At 34.8% G+C, this 24356-nt stretch overlaps 1 protein-coding gene across 2 annotated transcripts in view; it reads right to left on the reverse strand.

Annotated features, from left to right (window-relative positions):
• Window positions 1-24356, reverse strand: part of CSMD1 (CUB and Sushi multiple domains 1) — a 1116955-nt gene that overhangs the window by 94474 nt on the left and 998125 nt on the right. For both annotated transcript variants that reach the window (XM_048295968.1, XM_048295967.1), the window contains exons 42-48: window positions 19348-19536; window positions 14076-14253; window positions 12056-12201; window positions 10584-10664; window positions 10326-10439; window positions 4875-5063; window positions 561-707 (exon numbers count right to left, since the gene is read on the reverse strand). In XM_048295968.1, coding sequence (XP_048151925.1) covers window positions 561-707; window positions 4875-5063; window positions 10326-10439; window positions 10584-10664; window positions 12056-12201; window positions 14076-14253; window positions 19348-19536 — 1044 coding nt within the window. The remainder of the gene's footprint in view (window positions 1-560; window positions 708-4874; window positions 5064-10325; window positions 10440-10583; window positions 10665-12055; window positions 12202-14075; window positions 14254-19347; window positions 19537-24356) is intronic.

Below are 24356 nucleotides of genomic sequence, written 5' to 3' on the forward strand. Positions count from 1 at the left end.
ATGGTAACATTCAAGCCTATTGAAGAAATGAGGGGCTTATTTCCACACCCCCCCTCCCCCCAGTTTTCCATTTATTTGTACATGAAGAAAACCACAGTAATGAGAGTTGTGAACTGCAACTCTACGAAATTGTAAACCTAGTAATTGTGTACTGAATTGCAGCTGAAGCACCACACAGCATTTCAGGATCAAAAATTCTCACGTCTGAGTACTTCTGTGTAAATCTAAGGGTTATCCCTACCACTACATTTCAAAGGCCTCTCTCCAGGTCTGATAAGACAAGAGAACAGGTGCAAAGAGGAGTATTAATTGAAGAAGTATTAATCTGGAAATCTCTGGCACACTGGAAAAAAATGGAAAGACCAAGTTCTGTGCTTACCTTAAACTTACAATAGAATGATTACACATCCTTAAAATGTACATTATAATAAATTATCTTCAGAGAAACAGACATTATATTACAAGTTCTATTTGATGCTGAACAGTTGTCATGGCTTTAAGTATAGGTGGACAACAGTATACCCACAAAGTATAATTTAATGGAAAGCATGAATAGTTACCGGAGTAACGGATCTTGAATCCTTTCTTGCTGGTTGCATGATCAGTTGACCAGCGGAGATACAGCTGATTCATTCTGCTTGTGAAGTTCAGTTGCCCAGTATGATTTCCACTTAAAGCAACCAGTAAAGGGCTTTGCCCAGAAGAACCTTCAGAGAGGAATTAAGACACTATTGAAGTTTTAAAGTACTATGAGTTTAAATAATTCTTTCCATATTTTAACTCACCTGTGAATGTGAACACGGTAGAATAGGAAATAGCCTGACACATCCTTGTCAGAGAAATAATTAGCATATATCTGTTTAAGCTGTCCATCTGGTTTTAGGTTTTCACTAGAGAGCACTATAATTGTTTTATATTTCCAAGATAAAAAAATCTTGGTACAAACAAATTGAAATATAAAGCAGTTAGTGATTTCACCATAAACACTGAAAAAAGTAGTGGATTGAAAAAAAAATATTCATTTCTATTTGGCACAATTACATTGAATAAGGTTGGGTTTCTGCTCCTTGCCCTTTTAAATCTATTATTTATTTAAGCTTTTTTATAACTAGTGAGTTAGAAATATGTATACAAATTTATTTTGTATACACATTTCAAATGTATACATTCTTTGGTATTGTACATCTTGCATAATTTAAACACCACCATGTTACATAGTGAACACAGTAGCTAAAAAAACCTGTCACATGTAAGATCATCACTATGTCACTGTGGAATACAGATATGTACAAGTGCTACAAATTTATACACTTCTCTAGGACTCAGTTCTGTTAATTAATATGTTTATTATAGTTTCATTTTAGTGTAGAAAGATATACATTTACAGTAAATACAAGATGCTGAAAAAATGTGTCCTGGCCCTAAACCACAATAAAATCCTAGAGGCATAGATAATGATTTCAGGACTAATTATCTAACAACATATATGAAAGAGAAAAAAATCCATATATCAATCCAATCTCCAACTGGAAGCTTTCTACAACATGAAATGTCATTTTTTTCCTCCATATGAAGGTTATGTTTTCTACAGCTGAACCACTCCCTTCCATATGCTCACTATGTCTTTTGCTCCATGCTTTTTCAATTTTAAGAAAGCCATGTTCAACCAACATTATCTTGGTCAGAGTTGCTATTACAAATAAAGAGCTTCTTCATTCATTTTTTGCTGAGTTTGAGCAGCTACAGCCTGATCAGGTCTTCTTATGTTACATGAGAATACAAAAATAAAACTGAATCAAATGACACCTAAAAGTTGAATACAATTGTTGTCAGCCCCATACAGTTCAATAAAAAAGGTGTATTTTCTTATTGGGACATTTCAGGTACAAAAGGGAGGCTATGGAAGCCACAAAACCATAAATATTAACATTACCTCCCAGTTCTTAGGAACTGCATTTCAGTCACCCTAATGACAATACTACAACTAAGTATTACTTAACAAATTCTGAATGCATATACAAAATAAGAACAAATAAGCATTGTTTTAGGCATAGGTTGCTCAGCATGCCCGCATCAAAATGCTTCATGACTTGTTTGTTTATCATATTAAGGAGTTAGTGTTTGATGGTTACAGTGTAGGATAAATGATAAGGGATGCTAGGGTCAATTCCTGTTTTTGCTTGAAAAAATTATTTAGAAGATGACATTTAACTCAGTTACTCTGAGCTTCACTTTAGGTTTGTAAATCTGTTTAATACACTTGTTACAGTTTGGAATGTAAATGTTATTTCAAAATTCTCATATTAAGGGACTAAAAAAGGGACTTCTACAAATAAACTACCTACAAAGAGGTAGGTGATAGGTAGGTGATCCTTATTAGTGATCACGAAATTAGTTTTCAGCACCATATGCCACACCACATTTTTTAGTCATTGGGAGATCAGAGGATTGATTCAATGTCTTTTAGTTTGCTTTGTTTTTCCTGGAGCTGAGTTTTAGTGTCTGTACCTTACCTAGCAGTCAGCTCTTCAGATGGTGTTCAGGAAGGTCAGCAGCATGACTCAGTTTTTCTTGAAACTGACATTTATTTAATTATTATTTCAGAGTGTGTCTATATAAGGAAATAAATATTCAGCTTCTGGTGTGGTGATCTGTCATATGATGTTCTCTTGAATATTAGATAAAAGTTGACATTTCCTTTTATTTTCAGTGATAGGTTTTGGTTTATTTCAGAGAGAAAAGAAGAATATTTTCTGTATTAAATGAATGCTGTTAAGTGTAAATAGTATGAATGCAGTGTTTTCAAGTTCAAAATATTTTAATAATTATGTTCATATAACATTTATGGCTTCTCTGGTTTAGAATCCAGGTAGGATTTTCTAAGGGTATGACTGGTAAGTAGGAATGGCTTGTTGACCCAGTTGACCACGGTGACCTCAGTTACTGGATGCCTGTCCTGATCATCATCCAGCTACTGAAGCACCATAATGTACAGTGCAGTCAGGTAGGTGTAGTCCCTGCTGTGGATTGCATTCCAAAGCTGCCTTACAAGGCAACCAGAGACATGTGCCTTAGCAACCCTAATTCTTTAAAATTTGTGTTGCAAATCTTTATACAGATTCTGCATAAAGTTTGATGATGTATCTTTACCTATTATAGATAGATCAGTGCAGTTCTACTAATCTAGATAAAGTACACTGTCTTAAACCACTCAAGGCCCCACAATATGACATATATTTGCTGCAAAATGCACCAACATTTGAGTCTGAGTTATAGCCATCAGTGGAAGCAGCATGCCACATCAGCATTGCCTTCTGCCTCCAAAAACTCATCATGCTGAGATGTACAACTAATTAGTCCAGCAGAGCACATTGCTAATGTGGCCACAGGGACACAAGCAAGTATCTCTGCAAGGCACTGCAATGTGCCATATTTGAATATCAAATTGTTGAGAGCTAGCTCAGGAATCTCTACACGACACTGTAGTTGAGAGGTTATAAATATGCCATTATCTTTTTCACTTAAGGTTGCTGGTAGGTGGTAGAAAAAATTGCTTCTGCAGAGCTGCAGTAGGGATGAATTTGTAAAAATATCATTTCATGCTATGAAATTAAAGGGCTTAAAAATGTAGAAACTACATTAACTCTCCTCTCAGATCTATTATTGATAATCTGGTTTCATTACATTTAAATTCAGAGGAAAGAAAACAAAAATATACATCAGTAAAATTATGCCATTTCAACAGAATTTCTCAAAAGAAAACAAAGAGATCAGACCACTAGAAAAGTTCCAGTCATGCTACATACTGTCTTTGATACAAAATAGAATGGAGGAAAAGCAAGTCTTAATAGATTTTTTGCAGACTATTTTCTGCATTAACCTCACCTGGACCAGCATACATGTTATGAAGAAAAAATATGCTAATGAAGTGGTATTTATAAAAGCATTAAAAATATTGTGATTTTTTAGAATGTTTTTTACCAAAAAGTGAAAGAAAAAATTAGCAATTTTAGACATTAGAAACTTAATGTTTCAGAAGAATACCTGGATACCTCAAAAGATAGGACCTTTTAATATTTTTCATGCTGTGAAACTCCCATAGTGAATATTCATCATTTCTGTCATAGTTATAATATATTCTTGGTTAATAAAGGAAGATATGATAATGGTCTCTAAATGAATAAAAATATATTTAAGAACAATCAGAGACTAGTTATCCTTGTCAATCAGTGAGAACATAATAAGTCATAATAAGTTCAGAATGTAGTAGAAAATAAGAATTAAGTAGGGCCCTTTGAGAGGTGACTATTAATAACACTAGAACATGAGGTTTGGTAGTTTCTCTGCTCTTTGTCCCAAAACAGATGGTTAAATGCTTTAACAGTGGTGTATTCAAACAGTGAACAGCACTGGTGTGCTAATGCTATGGAAAAAGCAGACAGAGTATTTGAATTCAAATTTCAGTATTTAGACTCAAATAATTTTATTAATTTGGACAAATGGAATTATAACCCCAAAACACTTCTTCAGCAGAAACGAACCATTATGGACCAGCATGTTAACTTCTCCTTTCAGACACCTCCATGCATTTCCCAGGAAATGGAAAACCGTGTGACTTTCCTAGGGAAGCTGCAGATGTTAGTGCTCCTCCTGTAACAATACCTAAGAAAATTTAAAATCTTCTTTGCCTTGAATACATCTATAAGAACTTCCATTGGCTAATAGATTTAGATTTAAGGCAAAAGTAATAGGAATTCTGAATCATAGTTTAAGTTTCAGTATCACTGCATTATGAACCCAACAACTGGAAATCAAGGCTCACTCCGCCCAATATTTGTTCTTGTGTAATTAGATAGAATTTAAATCTCTCTTACCATCAAACACCTCCAGCTCATCAAATTGCTTTTCACTTTGAAACATTTCTACAAAAATGGAGATGTTATATCCTGGCTCAACCTTAATAGTCCAAGAACACGTCTGAGAATTGGGATAGGTGCCTGGATACCCTGGACTGAGGATCACTCCTGATGATTCTGTACGAATTTCATTTGCTGGACATTGTGCTGCAAAGGACACAAAAAGAACACTAAGAATAGCAATGAAACAATGTGCTTCTTCTCCATGAAATGCCTGCTTCAGGTTCAGTTTCCAAATGAAAACATGTTAAAACCATATTCTAGATGGAAGGGAAAAAAGTTCCCTATAATATGCACCGAAACCAGACTACTTTTATAAACCTTTCATTTAGGAAATATTATATTAATTTATTAATGATAGTAAAGCATCCATGCAGAAAGAAATTTGTTAGAGTCCAAAGCAGTTTCAGTCGAGGGATTCACATATGTTGGTGCGATCATTCACGCAGGTGAGGTAAAAGTACTGGTACTTTTCATTTGGAAATTGTTTTCTATTTGAGGTCTTAAAAAAAAGACCCAGCTTTAAGAATAAAGCCTGTTACATGAGCATGACAACTTATTGGAACATCTAGGCATACCAGATCATCTGAAAGTACACAAGTTCTATGTAAAGTGTTCATTTTGGATACAGAATGCTCCAAGACATCCAAGTAAGACCTTCTTAGCAACCACTTCCCCTGTTATTTAAAGTCTGAACTTGTAACAATACCAGGTAAAGTTTCACCTGGTATTCACAGGCATTTATGATCTCTGCATACTGAATGGAGTATACTATATTAAAATACTGTAAATTTTATACCCTAAACACTGGTTTGATTAGGAAGTTTTGTTAGTCACTGTTTTTCTTTAACATTTTGCCTCTCATGCAGGACTGATTTTTTCAAATCTGTTTCCTGTTGAAGTCTGATACATTTTGTCCACAGTTTCACAATATACGTTCATTATAAAAATGTTTTTTGTGTAAGATCCACAAATATATCTTGACAGAAATGCATTCCTGAAAATCATCTGGCACAGTACCCAAGCACTTAAATAAAGGTACCACAATTTTTGTGACCAGTACAGGAATATTTCTTCCTGTCACAATGCTCATCATGCTTTAACTTACATCTCTACACTTCCCTAGCAGCAATTAAAAAATGAAAGATATTTGTAGAAAGAGGATATAGGGACAGGATGAGAGCAGCAGCTCCAAGTGTAGAAACAGAAATCACAACTGTTCAACTACTGGTAAATATAAACTCATGCACATGGACAGCATGTTCTCTAGGGTGCCTAGGGCTCTGTATGTTAGAAAATACCTGGCAAGTTAACACAGCACCAAACATTTTGAGAAAATCCATCCTCAGACAGAAAGGGAAAAGGAGCTGTAAGAAAACTGTGATGTGGTGCGATTATAACTGCTCTGGAGGTCATTTATTGAGAATGATGTAGAAGTGGTCACGCAGATAGATTTTTCTTGCCTGTCAGATATGTCATCAGACTCGTATATAGTATCCTAGAACTTGGCCTTCTATCATATAAATATATTTTTTGACTACTACAACATAGTGGCACAGGTCAGGAAAATGGAAAGTGTTCTTGTATCTTTAAAAAATATGAAGCTGATCTAAACAAGGACAATATGAACAACTGTAAATTACAGGTAAAACGTAGAAATATGAGAAGGCAGTTCAAAAATTAGTTTGAAATACATTATGCAAATTGCATAGCAAGTAGCAATTTTTTTTCAAGTCTATGAGGATCAAATAGTTTGGTATAAATGCAGTTCCATCCTGCATCACTCCTAAAGAAATACAATCAAATTGGACAGGGTATTGAGAAGGATGAGAAGAAGGATTAAAGGTATGAAATATCTTCTATTCTATAGAATCATCACATAAGTATGGTGATTTTTTTCCCCATAACAACTGGAGGACATGAAGGCAAAACAGCAGGTGCCAAGTTCAAAGCAGACAGAGAAATAACTTCACACCTTACATAAATAAATTGTGTAACTTCTTGCACAAAACTTTGTGGATTTAAGGCATTTACATAGGTTCAAAATAGGGCTGAATGATTCTACTGAAGAAAGAGCTCTACAGGATTCAAAATATAAAGCACATTGCTGCCTTAAGAGTGGTTTAGCTACAGTTGAGTTGAGGCCTTAATTTTCTTTGAGGATTTTCTATCCTTCAGTGGAAAATCATTACTGACCAGTGCTAGATATGGCACACTGGGTATAGAGTCTGTTATACAGAATTTCTGATTCAGAAATACATATTTCCACCCTTCAGTTACTTAGGTTTTCAAAGTGCAATATGAGTACTTTCAAATATTTATCTAGGAGTAAACACTATAAAGATGGTCATTAAAAGCACAACTTTTAAATGATCTACCAATATTTCATGTGGTTCATAAATACAAGCTAGGGATTTATCATAAAATAAGAATTACATTAAACATTTTTCTCCATAGTAATACTGGGGAGGCTGGGATAGAAATAAAACCAAGAAATTCTACTTTTCAGATCCTAAAATTAAAATTAAAACTTGGCTGAAGAAAGGAAATCAGGTGCATCCCAATTTACCTCAAGAAATTCCTCCCTTATGTCTGTCCAAAGTAACTGCGCCAGAATCTTACTCTAATGCCTCCAGTTCTATTGTCTACTGTCTCTGAATCACTCGATGGCACTTTTATTTTTCATTACCAGATTATTTATTTTGATGCCATCCTTGTAACAAAGTTTTGCTGTATTCACAGGATACAGCCAGAGAAAGCACAGCAGTTTGCACAGCATTTGCAAGAATTGTTATAGATGGCTAATCATGATCAGACGCTCCTAATATCTCTGCAGATTTTACAATAACTTTTCAGTTTACTTCAGGCTTTTATTTTACATTTACACTCTAATTGGCACAGTCAACGTTAAGTTACTGCTGTTACTGTTAACTAAAAAATGAAGTCTGGATTTGCAGTATAATCATCTTATTAAAATATTACAGTTATAACAGAGAAATACATTGATTAAAAAAAGAAATCAAACCTTAATAAGTATTCAGTTATCCGATCAAGAAAGATACAGAAGTACACCGTATTCCTATTACTTCTGAATATTTTATGATGAGGGTCCTGAAATGAATAATGATTCTTTTCCACTCAAAACAAAGATATGGAGTCTCATCTCGGAATCCATGGCAGATACCAGCTAATTCTATGCACGAGTCAAAAAAGGGGAGGTAAAAAACCCCACTTTATCTCAAGTATGGGTGTTCATGAAGATAAATTACTTATAAATGCATAAAATATATTACAGCATGTCAGAGACTGAAATATTATATTTTATGACTTAAACATTTTCTTAAAGGACTTCTAAAACTGTATTACAAAAGCTGCAGAGAAGGCTACTGCACCCTGAATGGGGCCCTGACTGAGGCCTGACACTGCTCACTGATGAAGATAAGATAAAGTAACAACTCAGGGCTGGGGACAGTCACAAAGCACAGGTTTAAAACCTCCAAGATGAGGACCACAGCCCCAGAGCTATCAGCTGCCAGGCTCACACAGACCCTCCACCAAAGGGGAGGGGGAGGAGAGGCTTTGGGTGTGTGTTGGAAAAGCCTCTGGTCAGAGGCACAGTGACTGCCCATCCTCCACTGTGCAGAGCCCAGCTGAGGGGTCCTCACTGTGGGGGAAGCTTATCCACAGCAGAAGGGGTGACATGGCCCATCACAGGGGCCCCGCTCAAAGGGGTCCCCAGACCCTGCACCAGAGCACCAGAGATGATGCAACAGACCCTCAGTGTTGCAAGGGACAGTGTCAAGCCAGCCCCTGCAAGAGAGACACGTGGGCGTTCCCACCTGGCCCAAAGCGTATATTAATCCACGGAATTCTGTACTCTCTGGCGTGTGGCAGCATGTGGCAGCGTGGCCACGGTGGTGACAGGGGACCCTCACCACCTGCAGACCGGATGGAGGGGAGCAACGAGACGTCATTGGTACCCTCGGATGGGTGATATGCCTCCACCTAACCCCTGTCACCTCTCCCTGTTCCCCCATCCCCCATGCACACTTCTATTTCTTTCTTTTTCTTTCTTTCTTTCTCTTTCTTTCTTTCTTTCTTTCTTTCTTTCTTTCTTTCTCTTTCTTTCTTTCTCTTTCTCTCTTTCTCTCTTTCTCTCTTTCTCTCTTCCCTTCTCTTTGCCTCTCTACTATTAAATAAAATACATCCTTTTTTTGGCAACAATATTTAATCTCATTTGGTTTTAATCTCGTTTCTGGGAATATTTTGAACCTTCTAAGTTCTTTCCAGTTTATGCTCAAAGACTTAGCTTTCTTTGCTTTTCTGGGTTTAAACCGGATCGTAACACAGCATCAATAAACTAATACAGTTTGTATTATGAATCTTTTATTAATTTTTAAATAATGGAAATAGAGAACCAGGGTAACAGAAAGGAAGATACACATACAACTATTATTAAAGTGTCACAATTGTTGTTGTGCTTCCAGCACTACCTCTTGTGCATATGGATATTTTTACCTCATGATATAGAAGATGCCCCATCCTCAATTGCATATTATAGATGAAAACTAAACCTGGATAATACAAAATACTGAATATGAGAACTTCTGTTCACTTTTTGATTTCCTTAAATTTTAATGATAGCATCTTATCAGTAACTTTTTCCCCCAAAATTTTGAGGTACTTCAGAACAAAAATTCTACAGATGCTTTCTTGATCAATTTTTCCACATTTCAAAACATTTTTGTCATCCATTATTTAAGAAAATGAAACAAAATGAAGAAAAAAAACCCCAAAAAACATATTTTGGAAAATGAAACTTGGAAGACTGAATACAAATTTCCAAGATAAACTTCTTTTCCATGAAGATGAGGAAATTATATATAAATGCATATCTAAGCATCATTCATATTAATTTTTTTTAGTTCCTTGTTGGAAATGCTGTAATTATGAACACAATATGAATAGGTGAAAGATTATTTTAGAACAGCTTTTTCTTGTGACTTTGTTATAAAACATCACCGTATTTTTCAAGCACAGAGAATGATTTCTTATTTTATTTTGAAATATTAATTTAAACTCATATTTTTAGTATTCTTCAAAAGTAAAAACAAATCTTTGGTTTGATATGAAGCAATATAAAATATTTTAAAAAATTATTTTAGAAATCATTGTTTCAGTAATGGTGGAGACAAATAGTTAAAACCACTTCTCATTGGTTCTAAAGAATAAAATTTCTGTCTAAAATTCTTAGGGCCCAATATATAAAAACATGTGCATTTCTTAGATATTAAAGAATTAAATGGAAAATTTTCTTTTAAACACCAACGAGAAGATAGTGCCTAAAATTTTGATGCTTTATGTAGGATGCATATTAATGATATACACACCATGCAAGTATATATTTACCTTCACAGGATGGAGAAGATCCTTCAAACTGCAACTGTGCATTCAGTTTGCAGGTTAATATATCTTGTCCAACAAGGGTGAAACCAGGATGGCACCTGTACTTCACAAAATCTCCTGAAAAAAGTATTGAAAAAAGTTAAGCCTCAAAAAATCCTTCAAACAGAAGTATATCAAAATATCAGGTGGAAGATGAAATAGCTTAGTTTAACTAGAATTCAAGGGAAACAGAACACAGAGAAAGAAATATTCTCTTTTTACCTATTTCAAAGTCATCATCTTCTGTGAACAAATCTGCATGTGGAACTGTGGGTGGAGGCTGGCACTTCCTGAGCTGATAAGCTGCAAATTTAAGTGAAAAAAATTAAATACTGGTGTGTTAAGACGTATTTTACAAAAAATTCATTTCATACTCACACCTCCCAAATTTCCAGAGCTGCACTGAACCTCATGGTCTCTCAGTTACAACATTTTCCAAGTTAAATGTCATTACATGACATGAGCATGGTGAGGTACTGGAACAGGTTGCTGAGAGAAGTTGTGGATCCCAGGAATTATACAAGTCTAGGTTGGATAAAGTTTGGAGAAACCTGGTCTAGTGGAAGATGTTCCTGTCCATGGCAGGGTGATTGGAACAAGATGATCTTTAAGGAAACTTTAAATTTAAAACATTCTATGATTCTATGACTCTTTAAACAAAGTCTCGTCTGCTTTTCAAATCTGTTTCAATAAATTGTGAGTGATCTCATAAAGAAGGCAACCACTGAAATGGTTGCTTCTAAAATGGAGTAGAATGCCTACAACAGTTGAAGAAGCCACTTCTGGATTAAAAAATTCAAAAGAAAAAGAAAGATTGTGTGCATATACTAAGGAAAAACTCTCCCCTTCATGGAACTAAGTTACTGTCAGAACGAAATTCTCTGGGCAACTTGATAGTCCTATCCACTTTAGTTTTTGCTTCTCAGGTTAAGGGCAGTGGGTGACCATGCATCATGACCTCTTTTTAGGAGAAAAGTACAGACAAGGAGAGCATTTCAGATTCTGAGTAACAATTTCACATAGACTTCTCCATGCAAACATGTATCTTCAGGTACTCTCTTTCTGTGACATTTACGTCAGTCTTTGTGAATTATTAATTGTATATTTTTAATTTACAGTCCAGAAGGCTAATAATCTTCCATTCAATATATATTTTTTGGGTGACTTAGTCTGAAATAGAACTAGAGTTATGGTTCAGCTTTTCACTTCTGAGTTAAACACCTAATTTGCACCACCTTTAGCCCTGAATGTAACTATGAACAAAATATTTTGCTGTATATCAGTCTTTATGCTATTGCTCAACCCTGCCATAGCATCCCAGAAACTTTTCTGGCCATGAGCCCTAAGCATGGTCAGCTGGAGAATAATTTTGGTAAAGAAAGTTAAATCTTACTGAATAAATAGGTAAAAGTAATTAGAAGGGTAAAAGTAATTAAAAGAGTAAAAGGTCAATATTAGATGGCCATGGTTAACATTAAAGATAAACAGTTTATTAAAAGCCCCAAATTAACATTCTTAGGATTTTTTTAATATGTAATTTAAAAAAACTCATATGTACAGTTATTAGGGAAAAAAAAAAAAAAGCAGCAAATCTATGAGTCCTGGTAAATCAGTAAACCACAAATTTAAGAACTATTTTTAAAATTCACTAAATGATTTGGTAACTAGGTATTAATTATATAAAGAAAACTGACCATGAAAATTGAGGACAAAGAATCCTCCTGTTGAAAAGTCACTGTGAAATTTGAGGAGGACTTGATTGGTAGAACTGTAAGCTGTTTCCAGAGCTGTGTTCCCACTGAAAACTCCTAGCTGAGGTGAATTATGGTCAGGACCATCCCTGGAATGTGAAACATAAAAAGTCAGCTGAAAAACTAATGTTCTTAACATTCAAATTAACAGTCTCTTTCTCTGGAGAGCAGTTTAAATTTTTTGAAAAAATATTTTCCCTAATGATTTAAAATGAGTTTCTCCTCTTTTTATTTCTAGCAACAAAGAATACTCTTTCTAACTTCAAACAATTACATTTTTTTGGAGACCAGGCTACTTTGCAAAAGTTCTTATATATACATGGGCAAGAAATCTAGTAGTGGCAGGAAATTTTCAACGTGTGTTTCTGCCAAAAATTTTCATGTACACATCAGATGAAGAAAAAACCAAAACCTAGAAGACTTGTAATGCTATCGTATTTCTAGCATTTTGACCCAGGTGCTACAAGTCTTCAACTCATGGTTAAAACAGAGTCGTGGAAATTGCAAGTTACTCTGCCTTTTAAATCAGTTCCAAAGATTCAAAGGTATGTCCTAAGGAAAAAAAAAAGAGAGGGGAAAAAACCAGAAAAAATGTTTGTGTTTTGTGTTTCTCAGCAGTAGGATAGGATACCCAAAAATAAATATACTCCAGTAACATGAGGCTTCATTCATTTCCAGTATCATAATATAGAACATTTAGGCCTGAACAATAAATGAATGAACAATGAATGAATAAATAAACAAAACTCCCTGCTTTTATCCCGGAAGTATTTTTTGAGCTCTACAGCACCTATTTCTGGTTATTTTGTATATTACATGTACCAAATCTAAACGAAATGAAAAAGCCTTTGTGATATGTTATTTTAGAAGGCTTGAGATAATCTAGAATGTCTCTGAAAGCTGTTAGCTTTTGACTTTTCACTGTCTTTCAGAGGAATATTTATTCATCTCAGTTTTATCATTAAAAAGTCAAGGTCAAGCATTATATATATATAACATGCCAGAGAAGACAATCGATCATGTATTTCACACTCGTGTTTACAGGTAATGCAAATACCAGAGGCAACCAAATGGCTGTTCAGAAACAGTTCTGCATTTCTATGAAATACCTGTCTGAAAAAACCTCACCACTAGCTATAGGAATAGTGGACTAGCTGGGAGATCAGAGCAGCTGACTCACACAGGAATAAGTTACATCGTATATTCTGTGCAAACTTTTCCTGAACTATCTGTAGCATGTATGAGAAGTCACTTTGCACAGTATGTCGTGTAAGGACCAGGGTTAGGCAGAGATGACGTGTCCACCACCTTTGGCATTATCTAAGCCTGCTCTTGAGTGCAGTAAATTCCTATACAAGAATTTAGACAGCTGTAAGTCCTCTTCCTTCAGCTGAGGTCACAAGTTGAATGGGTTCGGGTGGAAAGAAACACAGATTCAGAGAAGAGGAACCTACAATATGAAGCTTAAAGACATGGAGATACAAGGCCTGAAATTCTGGGTTAGAAAGTATAAAAAATATGTCTATCAGGCATATTGAAATATTTAGAAAATTTAAGAAAATCTTACTTAATGCCTAAATTAGTTAATGTCTAAAGATGTCAGAAAGTTTTGCAAAAACTAACATATATTGCCTGTATATTCATGGGAACATGTAATTCAACATAGTGTAGGTTATTACATCACTTTGACCTTACATGGCCTCCACTTAGAAAAGAGAGACATCAAACAAGATCTGATTGATAACTGAATTTGAGCTTCTAAATACTTTTGGAACAGTACTCTTTAAGAGTTCAGACAGTGATAATTTTTTTTTTTTCAGATAATCTTAGAAGCTGTTTTATGCTGCTCTTCAGCACATATAACAACCTAAAGACCACTACTAAGAAAATCTGTAGCTTGGGACAGTGAGACTTGATAAATCAATCAGAAAAAAAATCACTATTACTTCAAAAAACTGCATACCATACTGCAATGTAGTCATTCACAGGTTCAGTCTGAAGTAAGGTAAAGTTGATATAAATCCCATGGCCTGGAGGTACAACAATTAACCAAGTACAGTCCTTGGAATTTGGGTATTCATCTGGAAATCCTGGAGAATAAACTGTACCATTCTGAGCAGTTACATTATAGCCGCAAGGAGCTGAAAAGAAAACAAATGAGTAACATTAGTAGTAGAAAAGTTTTTCATGTTACAAATGGAATATCAAAATGCTACCAAATTCTTAAATCTCCACAAGACAAGGCAACCTAAGTGTTAAAGACAGCCTTTTCCTTGGTTGGTTGCTTCTCAAAGAAATATTGACATTTCTAAGAATAATTTATGCTGATGTCTTTTAGGTTTCATTTCTTAAAATCCATCAAAATCTACCGGGAATATTTTTTTTTTTTGGGGTATAATTCTTGAAACTTAGTCTGCACACCATTTAAAAAGGGGCACCTTTTGCTGGTATTCAAGATTAAAGACCAAATAAATAAACAGGTCTTGCGTGTTTCCATCCAACTGAACTCAAACTGAACTGAAATACAATTCTGAAAAAAAAATAGGCTGATTGTTCTTTCACTAGTCCAAAACCATTACGCTTTATTTCTGACATTTTGAGTAATTTTTAATGGTGATCCATTTGAAGATTGTATGCTAATTATCCTTATGACAAGTAAAATGGAGATACAGATACAAATTTGTGCACACTTGCTGAATGAAGTCTGTAGCCAAATCAAAGCTATGAAAAGGCTGACTTTATTCAAGGGTAGCAAATATGTGGTAATGTGCTCTTTTCAGTCTCAGTTTGGAAGTGACTGAATATGGATGAAAGCATGTATCCAAGTAGACATACAGCCATTAGTGCAAATTAATGAGTCTCACTCATTACAGCGAGACTTTAATCTCATTTATGGGCACTCAGTCTTGCTCTAGAACATTTCTCATTAACTCTTACTATTAAGCTTATGTTATTATTTTCAGGGTTCCTGTGACTCTTCTTCAGACCCTCTTCATTTCTTTTTCAACTTAACAAGTGATGGAAAAGAAAAAGAGAAAAAATTGGTAGAAGGAAAAAGGAGAAAATAGGAAAGGAAAAGGGAAAAAGGAAGGACTGAGAAATTGTGGAAGGATGTAATTTTCTGTATGGTTTAAAGCTGCTATACCGTTGTGGTAGAAGGTCACCTGTCTAGTTGATGAGTAGCCTTTTTTGGAGAAGTTCTTTTAATAATCACTGGATTTAAAGGACAGGCTAAGGAGGCTTTAACTGCTTCACTTCATCCATATCAGTACTAACTTGTATGATGCATTTAGCATGTTTTCTGTCTGGACACAGTCCTGTGCCATGTGCTATAGGATGATTCTGCTTGAGCAGGAGGTTGGGCAAGAGGACCCACTGTGATGCCTTCCAACCTGACCCAGTTTGTGATTCTGTGATTCTGTGAACAGAATAGCACCTGCTCCTGAACCACGAACCTTTAGTGGCCAACAAAGGAAACCAGCTAAGGAAAATGAAGGGTTGGTTCTATCTGTCTGATTCCTGGTTGCATGTAGAGGCCAAGGGCATCTGACACTGTCTATCAGCTCTAGGAGTTCTGATGAAAATGTGACTTAAGCCCAATTTTTACTGTTTCCTAAGCCCCTACATTCATGCCATGGTCACATTGTCTGGTCTCAGAAATCTACTCTGTTCTCTCTCCAGTATTCCATGGTTACAACTAAGACTGCCTTGACAATTATGTTTACTACATGGAAAGAAAATTCCTGAGACTAATATTACTTTCTAATTAACATAAAGGATTTTTTTGATTGAATTATATTTTGTATATTGAAGTATATTTATATTTAAATATATTTTGAGTTTACTATATTTTTGACAGGTTTATTAATTGTGTTAATGATTGCATTCATTTTTTATTTTCCCTTCATTATTCTCTAATACTCAAGAAGGAATGCAGATTGATTGTATCTCAGTAAAGACAGTCTAATCCCTCTTATATGATTGTTAGCCATGAAAGATCTATAAATTGTGTCAGAAAAAAAGTGTCACGGGTAACAAAACTCTAGTAGAATAGGTAATACACCCAGCTGTTACTAGGCTTTCTCCAAAGATATGTGAAAATCACAGAAAACATAAAATTAAACAGAAATAACAGGTTACATTTCACTCAAGATAAAAACAGCTTCAGTTTGAATAAACAAATCACTCTAAATTAATGATGTTGTTATGTTACACTTTGACTGACAGGCATGAAGAAACAGATTTTTGAAATGGGTAAGTGTATAATCAAGTCTTCTAAACTTGCAAATTCTAACAGTAGACCACATGTTGATTTATAAATGAATGAATTCCATACTATGTGTTCTCACGCCCATTCATACCTAATTGCAGACACATCACTGTGCATGGAAAGACAGTAAACGGTTTTAAAACTCCATCCAAAGATCCACAAACCTAGTTAGTCATTTACTGACAATTACATGCGTTATACCAAGACATCTATGATAAATCACTACGACAACTTTACTGCACAGGAGTAAGGTCTTAGAGCATGACTATATGACAAGATTCTACTATAATTACTTGAGCAGAAATTAATATAATTTTCTCCCATATATGGATTCTCAGCCTTTAGAAGTATGTGCAATCTTCTATAGAAAGTTTTTGATTCAAACTTCTAAGAATACTGGTCATAGCTAGAAAAAATATTTAATTCTTTTGCTGATTTCTCTCTTAGACCCATTCTCAAATTACAACAATCAGAGTAACAATTTGTTTTCCCTATAGAAAAAACCCAAACATTTATATGTCATAATAATAATTTCAGCAGTACTAGGTGGAGTTTTCATGCACACAGACTAATTTTCCACAAAGCAAGTAGTGTGCTAAGTGAGACAGAAAACTCTTCATGCTCAGTCAAAACACAAAGCAACCTGCTGTTTGTTCAGAAATGGTAGCTGTATATGTACATGACTGCACACACAATAGAGTTGCATGCATTCAGGCCTCAGCTGTGTGGAGGAGATGTAGATGACTGTGGGTAGGCTTGGAAGATAGGATTCACATGCACAGAAATCAGGCCAAATGTACATTGTGAATTACAGAAATGTCAGTAACAGAGGAATGCCTTCTCTGAGTTAGAAAATGAAGATAAAACCACTGAATTAAAACAATCTGGATGAGGGGACAGGGAAAAGTAAGAATGACTTTGTCTTCATGTCATTAAAAACTAATTATTTCACTTCCTGCATGTCATTTCAGACTGAATATATCTTATTTACTCGTTTCATCTAAGAAAACAGAAAATGCTGACTTATATAAAAAAATCTGAACTTCTCCTAATATACACCTTCATGTATTTTAGGAAACATGTTTCTCTGGGGAGTAAAAAGGAATAAGAAATGATAGAATGCTGATATGCCCTTTGGTGCTCCATCTATATCACTACTCAAGAATATTATGGATTATTCTAAGGTGCTTTTACAATTCCAAAGATATCTTGATTTTGTGTTAGATCACATGAAAACATACTCTCCCAATACCAAACCTGTTTTTAATCATGGTCAAACCAGAGGAAACCCAGTGCTATTCTCACATGTAGAATGAAATATATTTGATCTCTTTTAGGGTAAGAAAATACAACTGAATATATGTGATTTTTTTGTTTTCTATATGATTTAATTGTCATGGGAAATAATCCAACAAGTTCATATGATATTTTTAAAGGTACCAGAAATAGAATAGTTATTGTGTTTTCCTTTGTTTTAAGACCTCTGTGAACTGAAACCAGTATTATGAAGTATACCAGTTTATTACTTTAATCCATTTAACTTTAATTATGTTTTCATCAGAAGAGAGTCTTTATTCATATTCATATGATCATATTCAAATTTTTCCCACAGTTTTAATGAATACTGGTGCTAATCAGAAACAATACATGATTGAAAGTCAGAGAGATATAGAGTTATTTTTTTAGTGTTCATAAAACTGTGCAAGATAGCCCTATTCCTAAACAAAAAAAAAACCAAAAAAACCTAACCCAACCAACCAAAAAAACCCCAAGCTGATAAATTGCTGTATTTTTAAAACATATATAATAATGTGACATATAGTAGAAACATCTGGGATACTTAAAATTTCTTTTAGCAACTTTTACTCATGCTCCTACTTATCCTATATGTAAATGTCCATATAGTGTAGATGTAGATATATATATATAATATATATACACTATATAGTATATATATACATAGTATACATTTTGTATATATGTATAACTATATATAGTATACCATATACTATATATATATAATGTATATATTTATATTATATAGACTATATATACTTAAAACAATTAGAAGTGCCATTTTGTGTTTGCTGTCTGCTAGATGTATCATAGATAGATTGCTGCTAACCTTATTGAAAATTATGTTTTTCCATTGAAATGTCTTAGTTGTAAAATACACAGGTATAATTAGTATTTTAAAATTATTAAAATAAATTCCTAAACCATTATAAGGATTTTTAAAGATACTCTTTCTTTAGCTGAAAAATTTCCTTCAAGGCTTTATTAGTGAGAAAAGGGGGACAATAAGTCACCGCAGGTACATCACCACAAAATTGCTCTGAAAGTAATAAAAATCAGGCTAAGGCATCTGTCCCAAAAAAGCTTAGTTTAGGATTAGGAAGAAAGGAAGAGGTGGATGATCTTTATAAAAATAAGAGGTGTTGAACTTTGGCTAGGTTTCTAACAAATTCTAAAAACACTGAGTATTAACACTTTACACTTTTATGTAATTTTCACGGATATTTTAAAACTTTACAATATTTTTAACATGAAGAAAAATATTATGTATTTGTTTATATTGAACTTTTAGCACTAATAACTTTGTATTTTCTTCCAAAACATTGATAAAGTTGTCTCCATAACCAACTGCTTTTGAATAAAAGTATCTTCTTGAAATAGTCCTTCACACTGAGTTTAAGATAATTTCTGGTAGTATCATGAATTGGCATAATCAATACAACTGACAGATATTAATAGGAACAATAAATCACTGCCAAGGAACATGATTCATAAAACATTTATGATTTATTAAAGCAGACAATATTCTGCCTTTATCTGCTTACACTACAGATTACAAGAAAGGCACCGTTCTTCAGCAACAGCTGCATTATTTACATGCACACAAACAAGTAAACAAGAATCAGAAAGTACTGTGAGTTCTGAAGCAAAGGTAGTACCAGAAAGTTACCTTCACATCTGGGGAAATGATAGTTCCAATTTCTGTTGATTCCATGTTGACAAGTGAGAACAGGCTGCCCCCTCAAAACATATCCAGGATAGCATTCAAATGATACTGACTGTCCCACACTGTAATCTGAGTTGACTATATATCCATTCAAAAAAGGAGGAGGATCGGGGCAGTTCTGTAACTCGTAAGCTGTAAGAGAACAGAAGTACTTTTTATTGCCTCATCAGCTCTCAACACAGGAAGCACACATTAATATAAAATCTGTAATACATTCAATAATAGGTAAACACTGGAATGCCAAGCTCCAGTAATTCATTGATTAACACGTAACAAGAAATAAATCATCCACTGGGACCATACAAAAATATTTTGGTAATGTACAACAAAGTCATCCATTACTTAAAATTTTATAAAAGATAAGATTTTCACAATCCATTGGATTTTTAATATATATTGAACTATGCCCAAAAAATCACATGAACAAAAAAAAATGAAAAGAATTAATGAATTAATTTAACACGACAGAGCACCATAAAGATCTAAAAAAAATTACACAAATATCTATGAAGGGAAAAGGTACTTTTAGATATATCACCATGCAAAAAATTGCTTTAATGATTCCTCATATTTCATGTTGGGTTCTGTGTTACCAAAGACATCAAAATATTATCCAATGAAACACATTTAATTCATAAAAGTCAGTGTGATGAAAATTCAGAAGGCGCTTTCATTAATAATATTTACTAAGATATAAAGATAATGTAAGCAGTTCCATATGAAGCAAAAAAAAGACTGCTTTATAAAAATGTTATGCAGAATCATTTGCAAACAACTTCACATAGATAAGATAGTAAGTAATTGTCATTTAAGAAATAAGCGTTAAAGAGATGAGTGCCCTGCTCTCCCTGAACATTCAATTTTCAGTTAAGGAATACTACTGTCAGAAGAAAGTTCAAACAAGAATAGTAATACCAGTGTGCTCTATATTCACATGTGTTGTTAAGTCCAAGCTCTAAAAATGCCGCAAGAGAATATGACGAACATATTCTTGAACAAACTATTTTGGTTTTTTTTTTTGAAGTTAATCTTTACAATATGAACATATTCATCCTATAAGTGAATATCTATTATTCTGAAATAGATTATTTAAACAAGCCATTTCAGCAAGATTAAGCTAAACATATACCTCAGATATGCTTAAATGCTTACTTAAAGTGAAGTTTGTACTTAAATGCTTCACTGAAGTACAGCTACTGTCAGTAAGTTTTTTAGTCATTGCTAATTACAGTCATCTTATGCAATAAAGAGAAGATTTATTTGAGACAGCCTTCTTCTCTTCCCTAATTCCTTCAGTGAATCCAGAATTCAGTGTTTGTAACACTAAAAAATTGGAAAACATTTAGAGGTATTAGAAATACTCCGAAATTCTCTAAAAAATCAGATCCCCCTTCTCTCAAATAATAAAAAATTAAGAAAAGAAATTCAAAACCAAGGAAAAAAAATTAATTGCTACTGAAAGGAAATACAAAAAGGTTTATTTTCCCTAAATTGTGGTTCATTAAATTTTGTGCTAAATCTAGTAATAGCTCATTAATTTTTAATTTTATTATTACTCCTACTATCATTTGTGTAGTACTAATACAGATAATATCATTATTATCAAAATCTTTATGCAAAATAGAGTACTAGAAATATTATTTAAGAGTACAGAACTTATTAAGACTGAAATATTAAACTATATTTAAAAATCTATTTAGCAAATCATTTAAAAATAGAAAAGAAAATTATTCCAGAAGGTCAGGGGATCTCACAATTTTTTTTTTTTAAAGGTGCAGCACTACATTGCCCAACAGTTACAACAACAGTGTTTTGGAACAATGACAGTAAGTACTGGAATTTTTAAACTTTGATTGTAGAAGCTTTTGAGGATATGAATACACATGAAAACCATCCTTCCCTATTGGTTAACTTGTTATGAGATAGTATTCATAGATTATGTTTTGAAAGTACTTAATGCAGTTGCAGAATTTTTGCAGCTAGTGCTAAAAATCAATTTCAGAAAAAAAAACCCTCTCTCATAGATCTACATAAAAAGGTAATACAGAAACAACTCAGGTGAGAGAGGAAATACTGAGAGATTTGACAGAGGTGTTCCATAGACTAAGGAAGTGATGACGATGTATATGTGTCAAAGAGATAAACAGGGAAGGTGATGGATATTGGGGAGTATTGAAATTTGGCTTGACAAAAACGATATGGAATAAGAGGTGGCTATTGTCCTGGTTTCTGTCAGGGAATAGTTTATTTCTTCTCAGTTTTTTAAATTTGTCTCATGCTCTGCCAGTGAGGTGGTATGCAAAAAATTGATAAACAAAATGGGAGGGAGCATAGCTGGGACAGGTGACCTGAACTGACCAAAGGGTGTTCCACACCATAGAACATTGTGCCTGGTACATAAACTGGGAGTAGTTACCCGGAGGGGTGGCTGATCTGGGTTCAGGGAGGTGGTTCTGGCATCAGCCAGCAGGTGGTGAAGAAATTGTAGACTGCAATGGGGTCTCCCTCTGTCTCCTCTTCTCCAGGCTGAATAGACCAAGGGGCCTCAGAAGCTCCTCATACCACTTCCCCTAAAGGCTCTTCACCATCTTTGTTGTCTTCCTCTGGACTCTCTCTAATAGTTTAATATCTGTCTAATATTGCAGTGACCAAAACTGCCCTCAGGACTCGAGGTGAGGCCGCCCAGAGCAGAGCAGAGCAGAGCAGGAAAATCCCCTCCCTTGCCTGGCTGGTGATGCTGTGCCTGATGCCTCCCAGGACACGGCTGGCCCTCCTGGCTGCCAGGGTCACTCATATTCAGCTTGCCATTGACCAGGACCCTCAGGTCCCTTTCCATGGCACTGCTTTCCAGCATCTCATTGCCCAGTCTGTCCGTACATCTGGGGTTGTCCCATCCCAGGTGCAGAACCCAGCACTTTGCTTTGTTGAACTTCATATGGTTGGTGATTGCCCAATCCTCTAATTTTCTGAGGTCTCTCTGCAGGGCCTTCCTGCCCTGGAGGGAGCCAACAACTCCTCCCAGTTCTTTTTTATCTGCAAACTTGCTCAGTATCCCTTCCAGTCCTGCATCCAGGTCATTCACAAAGATGTAGAAGAGCACAGGCCCTAAGATGGAGCCCTGTGGCATTCCACTAGTGACAGATCACCAGTCTGATGTCACCCCAGCCACTGTCACCCTTTGTGCCTGACCCATGAGTCAGTTGCTCACCCATGACATGATGTGTTTATCCAGCTGTGTGCTCAACATTTTGTCCAGAAGGATCCTGTGAGAGCATCAAAAGCTTTGCTGAAATCCAAATAGATCTCATAAACCAGCTTCCCTTGATCCACTAGGTGAGTTACCTTGTCATAAAATGAAACCAGGTTTGATAAGCAGGACTTTCCTCTCATGAAGCCATGCTGGCTGTGACCAATGACTGTGTTGTCTTTCTGGTGCTTTTTGATACCTTCCAGGATAACCTTCTCCATAATTCTACCAGGCACTGAAGTGAGAGTGACAGACCTGTAGTTTCTGGGGTCCTCCTTCTTGCCCTTCTTGAAAACTGGGACAATGTTCACCAGCTTCCAGTCAGCTGGGACCTCTCCAGATTCCCAAGACTGCTCAAAAATCATTGAGAGATATTTTGCAATGACATCAGCCAGCCCTTTGAGAATTCTTGGATGAAGAATCCCATCAGATCCCATAGATTTGTAGACAGCATCCCTTACAGTCATTTGGATTATAAATGAAAAACCAAAACCTACCTTTGAAAATTCTAGTCACTGTTTATTCAGAAATGCCTATGCTTTTTGCCTGTTGTAAATAAGGCAAACAAAACACATACAGAAATTTTTGGGGTTTGTTCTAGAATTTGTTTCAGTAAGAGTAGAACCTGTACCTAAAGCAGATCACCATAAATTTGAAATTCAGTCAGTTAGGGGTGAAAGCACTTGCATGTGAGCAGAGTACAATTGTTTGTTTTGTTATTTGTTATTTTAAAAAATAAGGTATAAAACTTTGAGATACTCTACTTGTGTTTTCTGGTATGAATCCTATAGATGACTCATAAATTATTGGTCAGGTGATCCATGTGACTATTATATCATGATTTACAGGCCACTCAAGAAACATGTTTTATAGTTTTAGTATAAATTTGAATTATATTCTTCTTTGTCTTTTTGATATATGCAATAACACGTGATTTAACAGAGCAATTCATTACTCAGTACTCATGACTAACAAATACTGCCAAGAAATTCTGATGTCACACCTTGCAATAGAAAGCTCTTTTTATGAGCGTCATGCCCAAAGATTTGTTTGGTTCTGAGCTTTACAAACTGAGCTTCCATTTCACTGCACACCAAAACTCTAGTGAGAGCCTGAAATAAAATGTAAAGGAAATCTGAGAAAAAGATTTCATTCCAATGCTGGCAGCAGTCAAATACTTGAAATTTAAAATTATATAAACATTTGTCATTTCTTTGTGCAGTATATTTTCCGCTGATAAAAAAAGACTGTAAGTCACAAAGGAAATATAATTGATTGTCTGCTATCTTGTTGTGATGGTTCAAATGTATTTTCTATCTTACATAAACACTAGGGTGACTTACTGCTTTTCAAGCGCCACATACTTCTGTAACACTTAAACATGGAAATAACTGCTTTACAGAAAAATGGTATTAGCAGAGAATTGAGCATGCAATCACTCAAATGCTAGGAGAGCTCACAAATAGCTCACTTAAAACTTCCATTTAGGCTTATTGTATATTCCTCCAGTATCATGGTGTGTATAACTAGAGACTCAGTAAAAAACTCCACTTCTTAGACTAGACTAGCCTACCATGGGTTTTGTTGGAAGGGTCCTTTAAAGTTGATCTAGTTCCAACTTCCCTGCCATTGGCATGGACATACTTCAGTAGATCACATTTTTAAAAGTGCCATCTAGCCTGACTTTGAAGACCTCCAGGGATGG

The sequence above is a fragment of the Corvus hawaiiensis genome, chromosome 3, assembly GCF_020740725.1.
Source record: "Corvus hawaiiensis isolate bCorHaw1 chromosome 3, bCorHaw1.pri.cur, whole genome shotgun sequence".
Taxonomy (NCBI): Eukaryota; Metazoa; Chordata; class Aves; order Passeriformes; family Corvidae; genus Corvus; species Corvus hawaiiensis.